Here is a 13,985-nt window from a genome sequence, read left to right on the forward strand (position 1 = left end):
CTGCCCATGACTTACCATGAAACCATTGTGTGTGTGTGCATGTGTGCACATATGAATGCATGCAAGACATGCAGTTTAAATGAGGAAGATTTATATCCAAGTGACTGCCCTATTGGAAAACTGAGTCTAAGTCTTTAATATTTTAATATGTTTTAATATGAGATATATGATATATAATTAATATTTCAAATGTAAATTATATAATTACATATTTAAACATCTGAAGACATGTATACACACATGCAGATTTCAATGTATACACTTTTATTTAACAAACATATAAACAGCATGTATAATTACTGAGAACTTTCCATTTGTTTCTTAGATCAGCTATAGGGGTCAGGGATCTTGATATAACTAGTCCTCATATACACTCAGAGCCTCCCTGTATTCTGAGCAGATTATGTCAAATGGAACTCTGGCTCCGCAAATGGAGTCACATATTGTACTCATGGACCTTCAAGTTGGTAGGGTCCTTAGAGAACACCATGTTTAATATTCTCATTTCACAAATGTGAACAAAGAGCTAGAGGTATTTGTGACAGAACTAAAAACAGACCACTGGTCCCCAAATATGGGAGTGTTCATCTATTGAACAATATATACTGCTTCCTTAGTCACCTCTTGAATGACCTAAATAGCCACTGGGTTTTTACATATTTAGTGAAAAAAAATAGATCAACTCAACATGTATTACTACTTTATTACCACTTCCTGTTCAGATGAGCCTCACGCATGAAGGGACCGGCAGAGGAACCCAGGTGTGTGGGACTCGGGGCTGAGATCTCCAAGCCTGCTCGGATTGGGACTGGGCCATCTCCACCCAGACACCCCATTTTCCAGTAGCTTGGCAGCCACCCCCATAAACTGCCCCTGGTGCCATGTAATCCCACCAGTAACCAACATCCAGAGACTATAAGACCAAGCTCCCAGAAGACATATAATAGCCTTGTTCTTCCTCTTAGAGAACCTGACAAGCTACCAAGAGTCTACTGCCCGCATGGGAGAGCCTTGCAAGCTCCCCATTGTGTATTCATATCCCAAATACAGTAAAAGATATATACATTACCTCTCGGAGAGCCCAGCAAGCTACCAAGAGTATCTCACCCGCATGGCAGAGCCTGGCAAGCTACCCGTGGCATGATATGCCAAAAACGGTAATGATAGGTCTCATTCCCATGACTCTGAAAGAGCCTCCAATTGTTGGGAGTAAGGAGAGGCTGCTAAAATCTCAGGGCTGAGTATAACAGAGACATTACTGATGCCTGCTCGAGTAAATCGACGAACAACGGGATGACAGTGATACAATGATACCATTTCCTTATACTGAGAATTTATGTTTATTAATCTGGGAATTTCCAGTAGTACATCAATGTGTTTGCTCTAAAATAAATTCCCTGGGTTTTAACAGTCCTCAAGTTGAGAAACTCACGATTTTGCTTTCTTTATAAGAAAGGAGCTCTTGGAGGCATATGAATGCATGAAAAAAGCTCCTTACCACTCAAGGGAGGTTTAAGGTATAGAGACACATATTAATCAAGACAACATGGTAAAATGAAACAAATATTCGTGGGAATGAGGATCAAGAATCCTGAGATCTCCATCAAATTTTCCATGAGTATTATCTAAGTTTGACATGTCAATTCATCAATCTGAATGTCCTGCCTGTTATCAAAATGAAGGTTTGTGTCAAATAACTTCCAAGCTCCCTTTTGAAACTAAATTTCTGGTCCAGGCTAATGTAAAATTAAGTGAAATTGATGCTTGATTGACCAGAGTCTGTTTGCTATCAAAAATAATGAAAGAAAATATTAGTATTTAGAATTTCAGTAAGTTCCAGGATAAAACATTGGACCTTGAATTAAAGCTTGGACCTGCACTTAGAAAATTAACTCAAGGAGTGGTCCACAAAACATCCCAAAACTCATTACTCTGAAAAATTCTTGGGTACTGTTCAAAATTTATCAAATAACAAATTTTGGAGATATGGAGAGAGTTAGCCATATTCTAACTAACTATTTAATTCTGGAGATAGCCATATTCTAACAAACCTTTCAAGTGATTCTGCTGTATCCCAAATTTTGTCAATCATTGTCCCAGTATAACCTATTGAAATTTCTTAGCACTTGGATTTTGTTGTTGTTGTTGCTGTTTGTTTCTCTTTTGGGGTCATACCCGGTGATGCACAGGGATTACTCCTGGATTTGTATTCAGGAATCACTCCTGGTGGTGCTTGGGGGGTCACATGGGATGCTGGGAATCAAACTGGGGTTGGCCGCTTGCAAGGCAAATGCCCTATCCACTGTGCTATCACTCCAGACCCAGCACTTGGATTTTGAAGCTCAATTTCCTTTACTTTTGTAAGCTAATTTGTAATGTATTAGCTATGTGATTTTAGTCAAGTAAATTGACTAATCCCCCAGTGTCAAAGTTTGCTCATCTGTGAAATGAGGACAAGTACTGGCATCATCTTAAAGGGCTGTCAGAAAATAGAATAACAATACATTATTGATTACCTAGAACAGTAACCAACACTTTACATAGCCCTCTAAATATTGTGATTATTTAGGTCTGGGGCAAAATTTTCCTTTAATCTTAGATTCTTCCAGCCAACTGCCTATTAAAAATATTTTTTATTTTTATTTTTTTTGCTGTTGATTGACAGTAGTGGTGCTCTAGGGCTTCTCCTAGTTCTGAATTTGAGGGTTACTCCTGGCAGGGATTGAACTCAGATGTCCTGTGGGCAAATTATGTGCCCAGTTTGTTGAAATCTCTCTAGAAAATATTTATTAAGTACCTATAACAAACTAGGTACTGTGATTCTCTATAGCTTCCTTCTTGATTGGTGACAAAAATGTCTGTTATGTAACAAAAGATGATGCAAGTATTAGCCTGATCTCTTTCTTTTTCTAAAGAATAGTGAACCCCTTAACATACCTTGAATAGTTGGCCTAAAGTAAGGAGTAATAAGAAAAAATACTCTGAACAGTACACAGGAAGGGCTGAGGCAATGATGACACCAATTTGCAGAGGGCCAGGGATATCTGTCTGTTTTGTGCCCCTTTCTTTGCTTCATGCCAAAAACATACTTACATTTTCACCATCCTTTTTCCCCCCAAATTTTCACCTGTACTCTTTTTCCTTCTCAAAACTTATTCATACTTCAGTCCACTATAACCCAGATTTTACGAGTAATTGTCTTTTGAAACTACTCAGTTAAAGGTTAGCAGTGATTTCAAAACTGCTTCTGCCTTTTCTATCCTGAAATACCTTTGCTGCAGAGTACCTTCTCTTCCTCTTATGTCTTCCTTCCATGACATATCACTTTTTAATTTTCTTTCTGGCCTACTGCTTAAAGTAAATCCATAGCTACACATTTTAGCTCTCTCCTCAAATACACTTTACCTAGGACATATGTTGCAAACACTCTTTACCTAGGAAATATGTTGCAGTTATTGCTGAGTCCTCTTCCTACTACCATTTCAATATATGGTGTTCTTTTCATTTATAAAGTTTATAGCCTGAACATACCTGGCATTAGGCAGATACCCCACTTTTGATCCTCTTTGTAATTTAAGGTGGTGGCACACCATGGTCCAGTATGTTTTTCATCAATAATGCACTCATGATGCCATGTCCCATTAGCGAAGAATGGGAATTCACAAGCTCTTCCATAGGAGTTCCCGTCTCTGGTATATATCTCTGTGGGTTAGTGAAGAAACATAAAAAGAAAACTAAATACTAGATAATCAGCTTCAGTTAACGGATTAATTTATAAAATTTTAGTTAAGTTCTAAAACTTCTTTCAAAGAAAGACTGTTTTTTTCCACTTATGAAAATATATAGTATATTGATAGCACAGCGGGTAGGGCATTTGCCTTGCACGCGGCCAACTCAGGTTTGGTTTCTCCGTCCCTCTTGGAGAGCCCGGCAAGCTACCGAGAGTATCTCACCCACATGGCAGAGCCTGGCAAGCTACCCGTGGCGTATTTGATATGCCAAAAACAGTAACAAGTCTCACAATGGAGATGTTACTGGTACCCTCTCGAGCAAATTGATGAACAAAATGGGGCAACAGTGCTGCTACTACTACAGTGCTATAGTATATGGGTTGGTTGCACAGTGTGGAAATTAAGAGCATGGATATTAACTGTTCAGGTTTGGACTTGAATGTTGGCTCCCTCATAGCACAACTGGATGGTTTCGGGTAAATGATCTTTAATTAGCCTTATTAGGCTAAACTTTATTAGCCTATGTTTCTTAGTTTTTGCATATGCAAATACGGATTAATATTACCCAGGTCATAGAATTCTTTTTGAGAGATCAGTGAGATAATCCTTGAAAAGTTTTATTTACTCTGGCACAGAGAGCTGAAAGATCTGGGCTTCATCAGTTAAGGGTTAACTGACTGCTATGGGTGGCAGAGTAGTTTCTTTCCCCCAAGAAGAGGTGCCAAAGAGATTAATTTTATAATGTATTTTCTTTCATAAGAATGGATCAGAAAAATATCACTGAATCATTAAAGGTAGGTGCAAAAGGGCGTTCGCTTTTCACACGGCCAACCCGTGTTCAATTCCTTCGCCCCTTTCGGAGAGCCCGGCAAGCTACCGAGAGTATCGTGCCCGCACAGCATAGCCTGGCAAGCTACCCATGGCGTACTGGATATGTCAAAAACAGTAACAATAAGTCTCACAATGAGAGACGTTACTGGTGCCCACTCGTGAACCTTGGAACCAATTATGGGGTTAGAGACTGACTGACAGTCAGATTTACATATACCTGTAGATATTAAGGTTTGGGTACTGAGAAATAAGAGGAAGAACTATTGGCTCTCTGATGGATTCTTGGAGAATGCCAGGGCATCAAAATTCAGTCATAAAAAAAACCCATTGGCTTCATGTGGGCACGTCAGTGAAGTAACATATTTACTTTTCACTTAATAAATTTCTCTAGTATCCAAAGAAGACGTGAAAAATGATACCAACCTCAAATATACTTATAAATGCATCTAATACACCAATAACAGTTTTCTTGCAGAAGTATTTTTAAATATAGGCCAACCTTTATCTATTTTGATTATCTTTTTACATGTCCTCAATTTGTTTAAAACCATATATACTACCAGATCAAAATAGGATGAAACATAGTAATCAAAGTTCATCACAGAAACCCTCAAAGTGCAGAATTTGCTTTAAGGTGTGCTTAGAAAGTAGTTGATTCTTAAATGCTCATTTAAGTGAAGTGTGAAAACTAATTTAACATTTTCAGTTATATTAAGGAACAATGTAATCTGTATGCTACTATATATAATCTTTAAGGAACACAGACTTCTTTTCCTGACATATATAGTTGTAAATAATGTAACCTGGTAAAGGAAGTGTTAACTTTATGCTAATATGGATCTTATTTATCACCCTAGTTTTGTTTTTAACCATAATCAAAATTCCCAGTAGCTCATGACCAATTTCTCTTCCTATTTTAAAAAACTCAAAGGGTAGTCTCTGAGCACTGTTCCTTAACTATTCTTTTTTTTCCCCTAAATCTTTATTTTGTAATACAAAATGCTTTCAGTTTTTCTTTTACTTGCTTCTTCACCTTCAGTATGAAATATTAGGAAGGAATATCACTGTCACTGTTATCCCATTGCTCATCGATTTGTTCGAGCGGGCACCAGTAACTCTCTCATTATAAGGCTAATTGTTACTGTTTTTGGCATATCCAATACGCCACGGGTAGCTTACCAGGCTGTGCCGAGAAAGAAATATATTACACTTATTTGCAAAATATCATTCTTACAAAGTAATTGTGTGCAACATTCAGTCACACAAAAAACGAACTCTCTGATTAGAATTCTTGACCTGTAAGGACAACCAGTGACATCAATGGCTGCCTTCTGAGGTTTCAAGTTATGTTTCACAGTCCAAAGCTGGCATCAATTAAGAAGCTCTCCTACTCACACTCCCTTCAAAGACTGTTATGTACACAACACACTGAAATAGTAGCAGTTAAATTATGCTAAATATTCACTAAGAGTTTTAGTATCACCCGTTTTATAATGTTTCTGAATCTCTCTTTCTCTCTCTCTCTCAAAAATACTTTGGCCACTCTCAGCTGTGCTCAGGGCTAACTACTGGCTCTGCATTCAGGAATCCCTCCAGATGGTTCTGGGGGAACCATATAGGGTGGTGGGGATTGAACCCAGATCTTATACACGGTATTATCACTCCAGTCTCTGTTTCTTAAATCTCTCAAATTGCACAGGTTTTCTAGTGAAACAGAATTTCTAAAAATAATCTTTTCTGAATAAACAAATTTTTGGTGATAGTAGCCTTAAACCTCCGGTTTAGGGCCTGAGAGATAGATAGTTCAGCAGGTAAGCCATTTGCCTTGCACACAGCCAACCCGGGTTTAATCCCTGACATTCCATAAGATCCCTCAATACTGCCAGGAATAATTCCTGATTGCAGAGCCAGGAGTAACCCAGGGTGGGGCCCAAAATAAAATAAGCAAAAACCAGTAAGCAAGCAAACAAACAAACAATAAACTCCTACAATTTATTTTGAAACTGGTTCAACTTGGTGAGATGAAGAGTTTACATGGAAAAACAAAAAACCAATTTCTTTAGAAACATAAAACAACATAGCTTCAATGGTTAAACAGATTAGCAAGAAGAGTGTCTCAAAATTCAAGATAGTTTACTAAAAGTCCACTTCTTCCTCATGATTCAACAAACATCTAAAACTTGAATAGTGCTTGTGCTGTCTCAGCATCTTGATGATATAAATGCATTTATGGATATTAGCCCAAAGCAGCATATTGCTGAAATTTATTCAACTAAAGTTTTCTCTAAAACAAACATGATTTACCCTGGATGGGAATTAGGGACAGAGGCAATTCAGGGAAAATGGCAAATAAAGATTCTTACTAGAAGTGAAATATACGTATATAGCAAAAGCTGAGGGAGAAATAAGGGATTTATGTTTAAGGAACACAACCCTAGTCTTATGCCCTCCCTTTATTACAACAGATTGGGTAGCCTTGGACTTCACTGTGCTGAGACTCAGACATCTTCACTTCTCTTTCTTATCTCTCTACAGCTACACGAAGAGAAAGCAAGCCAGAGACCAACACTGGGGACCTGGAAGCAGACTTAGAAGAAATCCCCAACTACGACAGCAGTCTCTAACCTAAAATAGGGGGGAATCACATGTTTACAGGAACAAAATAGCCAGGACTTAGCGCCTGACGACATTTGAATGGTAGAAAGAAATGGAGGTCATCTCTAGATTGTAGAATTCCCCCACGGATTTGTGGCATGAATGTGACCTGGGGGAGAATGTAGTGACCTGGGAGAAATGCAGAAGTAGAGGTATGTTTGGCCCTGGTATCTGTGGCAGTTAAAAACTACATGTTCCTTTCTGGGAAATTTAGCCTTCTACATATTGCTTTTGGAAAGTCAAGAAATATCTTCTGTTTGTCCTTGCAAGTGTCACTCTGCAGATCTCTTTGGCATGGCACACTGGTTGGCTATTAACATTTCTGTGCCACTGATTACTTTGGCAACCACATGAAGCCCAAGAGGCTCCTTTTGTTTTCATTTTTTGGTTTAGTTTGGTTTGGGGGATGCACTCTGCACTGCTCAGGGATTACTCCTGACTCTGTGCTCAGGATTCATTCTTGGCAGTGATCAGGGATTTGTTTGGGGCCCTGGGGGATCAAAAACGGGCTGGCTGCAGGCAAGACAAATTCCTCACCTGCTTTACTATCTCTCTGCCCCAATTTTAGAAGAATAATATAAATATATGAATAAAATACATAAAATTTTAAAAGCAGATAAAGGATTTTTGAGAGCTTTTTGAGAGAATTTTCAATTATAACTCAAGATTAGAAACAGGAAACGGAAAGGTATCTGTCAAGGAAAAAGATCCTTCCTGGACCCTAAACAAATATAAGGAAACAAGTGAAACCTAGTTCAGGGGCATTTTGATTCATTCCTTTGTTATTTTTTTCTTAAGCATAAAATTAAAATTTGGCATTGATATTCATAAATCCATTACTTTCGATAGCCCAGGTAGTGTTCAAGTGCTATTCCCAGTTCAGCATCTGGAGGTGTTCAGATAGCCATGTGGTCCCAGGGAGGGAACCTCGACCTCCTGCATACAAAGCATGTACTCAGTCTATTGAGCTGTCTCTATGGCCCAGAAATTACTTTTTAACTCAGGAGAAAGTGAAAAAGCAGAAATTATATTTGTTTAACTACTCAAAGATGAAAGATGAAAAACCCCAACTCCAATTCTAATATCTCTCCACCGTGTATAATGTGGAACCTGACAGTCTCAAAAGCAGCTCCTTCTTTACTTGGCAAAAGAAAGAAGCAACCCCAGGAGAAAAGCACATGCAGATAAATTGGAAAGATGGGAGACCAAATTCAGTTTAAAAGAGTTTCTCTTAAAGAAAGGTAAGTATCTGAGATCTCTCTGGTATATGCATATATCATCCAATTTTTACTCCTATAAAGGATTTCCTAGGACCAGAGTGATAGTACAGCGGGTAGGGTGTTTGCCCTGCACATGGCCAACCTCAGTTCGATCCCCAGCACCCATATGGTCCACCAAGCTCCACCAGGAGTAACTCCTGAATGCAAAACCAGGAGTAACACCTGAGCATCACTGGGTGTCAACCAAACAGCTAAAAAAAAAAGAATTTTCTGCACAGATATTAGAGAGATCTCAAATCTAAGCTTTGCTATTGAATGACTGCATGAATTTTGACAGGCACAGAACCTCTCCTAGCCTAACCAATAACAATGACCTCACAAACTAGCCTAAAGTGACCGACACTTACTGCAAATTAATGCTACTTTAGTGCTTACTCTTCTCAGTGCTAGAACTTTATTTGTAGTCTATTGGGGTGTTAAATTCCACATTTACCAAAAAGCAACAGTAAAGAGTGAAAGACCCTCTCCAATACTTACCATGGTAAGGCTGATCACACAGGCCTTCCTCTGAACCTCCTTTCTTCCAGAAATCAGATGAATTTGTACTTGCTATGGCATGTCCATCCTTCAGCGCTAACTTATATTGAGCAGCGCCATACAAAGAAAGGCGCTCACATTTCCACCACAGCATGGCACTGGAGTCGCAGCTGAACATTCTCAAGGAATCCGTGGATTTGGTAATATCTATTCCAAGGCACTTTTGGGATTGCAAGTGAAAAAGTCTATGCTGGGATACCCATTTCCATAACATGTCCTTAGAGCTGTCACAGTCTTTTGCTACTATCCAGTCATTCAGTGGCTTGATGCACTTGCCTGTGTTTTCATTGATGATGGTGAATGGTTGATTACCTGAGTCAAGATAGTCAAAGATGTTTTAGGATTCTGAGTTATGAGGTCAATGTGCTTGGCTGCTGCTTGCTGATGAGTCTAAGATTGTCCCCACCCTCCAAGCTGAATAAATTATACTGTACGACTCAAGAACAGAGAACAGTGGAGATTGGAGAGACAATGGGGTAAGACTATGAATCAGACTCCTGAATTCATGTGATCAGGGCAAGTGATTTAACCATTATTATTGTTTCCTCCTTTGTAAAATGCTACTTTATAGGTGAATATGATGACATATTAAGCTCATAAGTATAGAGCACTAAGACTAGTGCATATAATTGTTACTGTCACTCTATAAAAGACCCCACAACCATAGGAGGGATTTGTAGCCAGCTCTATTATAGCACATCCAGAAAGTAATAGGGAGCTCCTGGGAAGGGTTTTGGGGACTGACCCATCAATCACCGGGGATAGCTAAACAAGAGTTCCAGAAATCACCTCACAATCAGATTAAGACATACTGGGTTTGGGCAATGAAATAACTCAGAAGTATCCAGTGTAGGCTGAAGACTAAAGAGAGGAATTTCTGTGACTATTCCCCAGAGATGACTGGATGTGCAAGGAAAGATCTAAGAACAAAGTTAAAGTTCTGTCAAATTGATAGGATGGGAACTCAGAAAAAAAAATTAACTTAATTTCATGAAACCTAATACACTATTTCTTTTATACCTAACTTTTGTAGAGTAAGATTTTTATCTGTTGCAATAAACTACAACCTAACACTTCGTTTAGTGCTTTAAGGAAGAAAAAAGTTATAGCATAGGAATCATGTTAATAAGTATAAAACTAAAGTATTTTAGATAACTTAAACAACCACGGCCAAAGTAGCAAAGGATTCAGTAGAGGACTTGTGAAATTTTCATTCCCAAAAGGCACTTTCATATTGATACCAGCTTTACTAACAGTAATGCAAAACTTTTCTAATAATAACTCAGAGATTTTTCTGAGTAAAGAATTCAACTACAAGGACTTGAAGGGAAATTTCTTATGACAATAAATTCAGAGGAAATTTCATCATGTAAATAATAACTAAAAATGAAATTCTATAGAAGTCAGAACATTGGACAGAATTTTAAAATAACAGCAGCAACAATAAACAACAGGAATAACAACAGTAAGCCTTTCAGTTATTTTTCTCATAAACTCATAGTTTAAAATACTGGAAGGGACTGGAACCAGCCATGTTTGCCAAAGCAACTTGCATTTCTCATTGCTCTTCTGTGACACCACTCTAACATTTCTTTTCTATGGGAAAAGTTTGGGAAGAAGTTAACAAAAAAGGAAAATGTACTGTCTTAGAAGACTGTAGGTTACACTCCCTAATATACTTGAGATTGATAGCCACTTTTCTTTGCCAAACTACTTTTTTAAAAAAATATTATCCTTTACCACTCTAAAATAATGCCTATGTTCCAAAGTATCAGAAAATATTGCAGGAATTTTTCCCTCTTTGGATATATAGGATCATTGCTCTTTTTTGGGTACTCTGTTCTGTGCTCCTTGACCCTGAACTAATTAATTAACTGGGTATGCAGAGACTTTGTCACTTTGTCTACCTTTAAAGTTTGGAGTCTTAGGTCTTTCAATTTACCCACACAAAACTTATTGGATTAGCTACGGCTATTAGAATAATGGGGAAAAAAAGCATTGGCATATACAGCAAAAGACTAATATACACAGTCAGGAAAACAGGAGCCTGGAAGACTGGTCAATGGTTGGAATCAACCACAAGTGTGTATGGGGCAGAGGGCAAGTAAGAGGTAAAGAAGGGATCAGTATGACAATAATAGCTGGAAAAAATCATGCTGGATGAGAACTAAGTGTTAAAAGTAGGTAAAGGGATATTCCTGATAGCCTTTCAGTATCTATATTGTAAACCACAAAGTCCAAAAGGAGACAGAAAGGGGGGAACAAGGGGGGAGAGAGAGAAAGAGAGTGGAGAGAGAGAGAGAGAGAAGAAAAGTGCCTTCGATAGAGGTAGGATGGAGGGTGAGGGGGTAGGGGATGCTGGGAAATAACCTGGGGACACTGGTACTGGGAATTGTACACTGGTTGAGGGATTGGTGTTGGAACACTGTATGACTGAAACCTCATCACGGACAACTTTTTAATGGTTTATCTCACAGTGGTCCAATAAAAAATAAATATATTTTTAAAAGAACCCTGAAAATATTAGTAAAAAATTTACATAATGTTTTAAGATTGAAGATCCACCTCTGCTACTAGTTAGCTGGGAGGCATCAAGGAAGTCACTTACCCTTGCCAGATTTTTCTATTTCTAAATGTAAGATGAAATCAGTACCGTATAAGATCCCTAAACCACTCCAGGACTTCTCTCCAAATAGCCATCTTTTGGCCTTGTGAGTTTTATCAGCTTTGCTAAGTTCACTGCATATCGTTCTTGGGAAGATGACCAGAACTTTATTATGTCACACAAATGCTAGAAGCATTTTAGTTCATTCTCATGCTGTTAAAGGCATGAGCATTAAGGTGACAGTGATGCATTGTAAATATTATTTTGGAAGACAAAATATCCTTCTCTTTCTACTTACTATATCTTTTATTTCTAGGATGCCTACAAGTTAATAAACTTGTAAAAATTTTGAACTACCACTAGAGAAGGATAGAGTAGTATAGAGTAACTATGTTAAAGAGAAGGTGCTAACCTTGTCCAGTTGAAATAATTATGATCATAGATACTTATCTAAATCTGGATTCCAATCAAGTTTGTATGATCTGTATTTGGTAACTCAAATGATTACAGCATAGATATACTGATAGATTTCAAGAAATTTGTTATTTGCTTTCATATATAACATGTAATAATCATACACAATGTATAAACAAGGGAGGATATCTCATAGTTCCCATATCTCCCCTTAACCCTGAACAGAAACTGTCTTTCTATCTCAGCCTTATTGATTCTATCAGTATGTATGAAAGTGAGATGGAAAGGTAGACTGGAAACAAGGACTCAGAAAGTGTGAAAACAAATCCTTGTCCCTACTCTATTTGTGTAATATTTACAAATACTATATTATAAAACTCTCTAAGGAGGCAAGAAAGTGAACTAAGCAATCGGCCTTTCCCCAAGTCTCAGGCACTCCTCCAGCCTCTGAGTGAGACCACCTGCAAAAACAGCCTTGACCACAAGAGGAGGTGCACACCAGCATGAAGGAGCCAAACAAGCTACTCAAATGGCTGGCGTACACCTCCTACCAGGGTCTCAAGTGTGGTCCCGGGGTATGAGGAAGCTGAGCAGCCGCTGACCGGAGCGAAGGATGCAAACAAATATCTCTGAAGACCTAGGGCAGGGAAAATGGAGTTAAAGCCAGTGAGTGCCCACTGCTCTGGGTATAAAGAAAGAACAGAGATTGTGGAGATGGCAAAAAGTAAGAAAAATCTTTAGAGTCAGGTGTGTGGCTCAACAGCAAAGCAGTGATACCTGAGTTGATCACTGGCACAAGAAGAGATCAAAGGAGAAGGAGGAGAAAAGAGAGAAGGAGGAAAAGGAGAAGACAAGGAGGATAAGGAGGAAGGAGGAAGAACAGGAGGAGGAGGGGGTGGAGGGGGAGGACGGGGAGGAGGATGAGACTCTAGTTCTGTACAGGAGGCAAAATATATAGGAATAAAGATGGTAGAGGTAGATGGAAAACAAGACTCAGTGGCTGAATGCTTAGTGTGTTTTGACAAGTTAGATGTAGTGAAATTTTTCTTCTGTGGATCCTGGGATAGGTAGAATAGATTTCTCACAGTAATAATGGACTTTGATAGTTCCCAAGGGAAAGGACCAAGGAGTCTAGCAAAATGTGTCTGGGGCAGGAGCCACTGAAAGGTTCTGGATGTAGGGAGGACCATGTCACTTAGAGAAACTGCATCCCTCCCTGAAGAAAGCCTACTCAAGTCAAAACTTCCTTCACCTGCAGAGAAAGTTAAGAATGACAAGCCACCGGGCAGTTTTGTTCAAAAAGTTCCCATCCGTGCTGCACTTCCACCTACAAAGTGCAGAAGTGCCAGTTGACGACCCAGTAACAAAGTCCTTAACCACCTTTTGCCTGCGCAAAAACAGAAAGTAAAAGCAAACGCTACCAGGGCGGGTGATGGGCCTGGCACTGCCAGGAGGAGCATCAGCGAGGGGGACCCGAGCGAGGAGCACGTGTGCCAGGAAGCCGACGCTCTCCCACCCGGGGATGGGGCGGGTCGGGTCGGGGGTCTTTTAGGGTCCATAAGCCTTCGAGGAGTTGCCCCAGCCACTGGGGCGCGGGCGGGCATCGCAGCTCTGAATGGGGAACCCGAATGGGTAACACGACTTTCTTCTGGCCGCGCCCCGCACTCTTGCCGCCGGAGTCGGGGTGCGGAGTGGGGGGAGGATTACTCAGTCTCGGCGCGCCCGGGGTTCCCGGGGGGTCTGCGGGGCAAGGTGGGGAAGAGTAGGGGCGAAGGGGCGGAGGCCGCTACGCCCTGAGAAAGCCAGAGGGTCAAGGATCGACGGAAAGGCAGGGGCAGAAGAGCGGCCGGGCCCTCCCTCGGCCCAGACCGCCTTCCTCCCGACCCCCACCCTCCCCCGACAGGCCCTGGCGCGTCGTGTCCTCGCACCCTC

General features: G+C 39.9%; 1 protein-coding gene across 2 annotated transcripts in view; it reads right to left on the reverse strand.

Moving 5' to 3' along the window:
- LY75 (lymphocyte antigen 75) overlaps nucleotides 1-13,985 on the reverse strand; it is a 150,027-nt gene that overhangs the window by 135,837 nt on the left and 205 nt on the right. For both annotated transcript variants that reach the window (XM_055123154.1, XM_055123153.1), the window contains exons 2-3: nucleotides 8,975-9,346; nucleotides 3,532-3,702 (exon numbers count right to left, since the gene is read on the reverse strand). In XM_055123154.1, the coding sequence (XP_054979129.1) occupies nucleotides 3,532-3,702; nucleotides 8,975-9,346 (543 nt within the window). The remainder of the gene's footprint in view (nucleotides 1-3,531; nucleotides 3,703-8,974; nucleotides 9,347-13,985) is intronic.

This window comes from Sorex araneus, chromosome X (assembly GCF_027595985.1).
Source record: "Sorex araneus isolate mSorAra2 chromosome X, mSorAra2.pri, whole genome shotgun sequence".
Taxonomy (NCBI): Eukaryota; Metazoa; Chordata; class Mammalia; order Eulipotyphla; family Soricidae; genus Sorex; species Sorex araneus.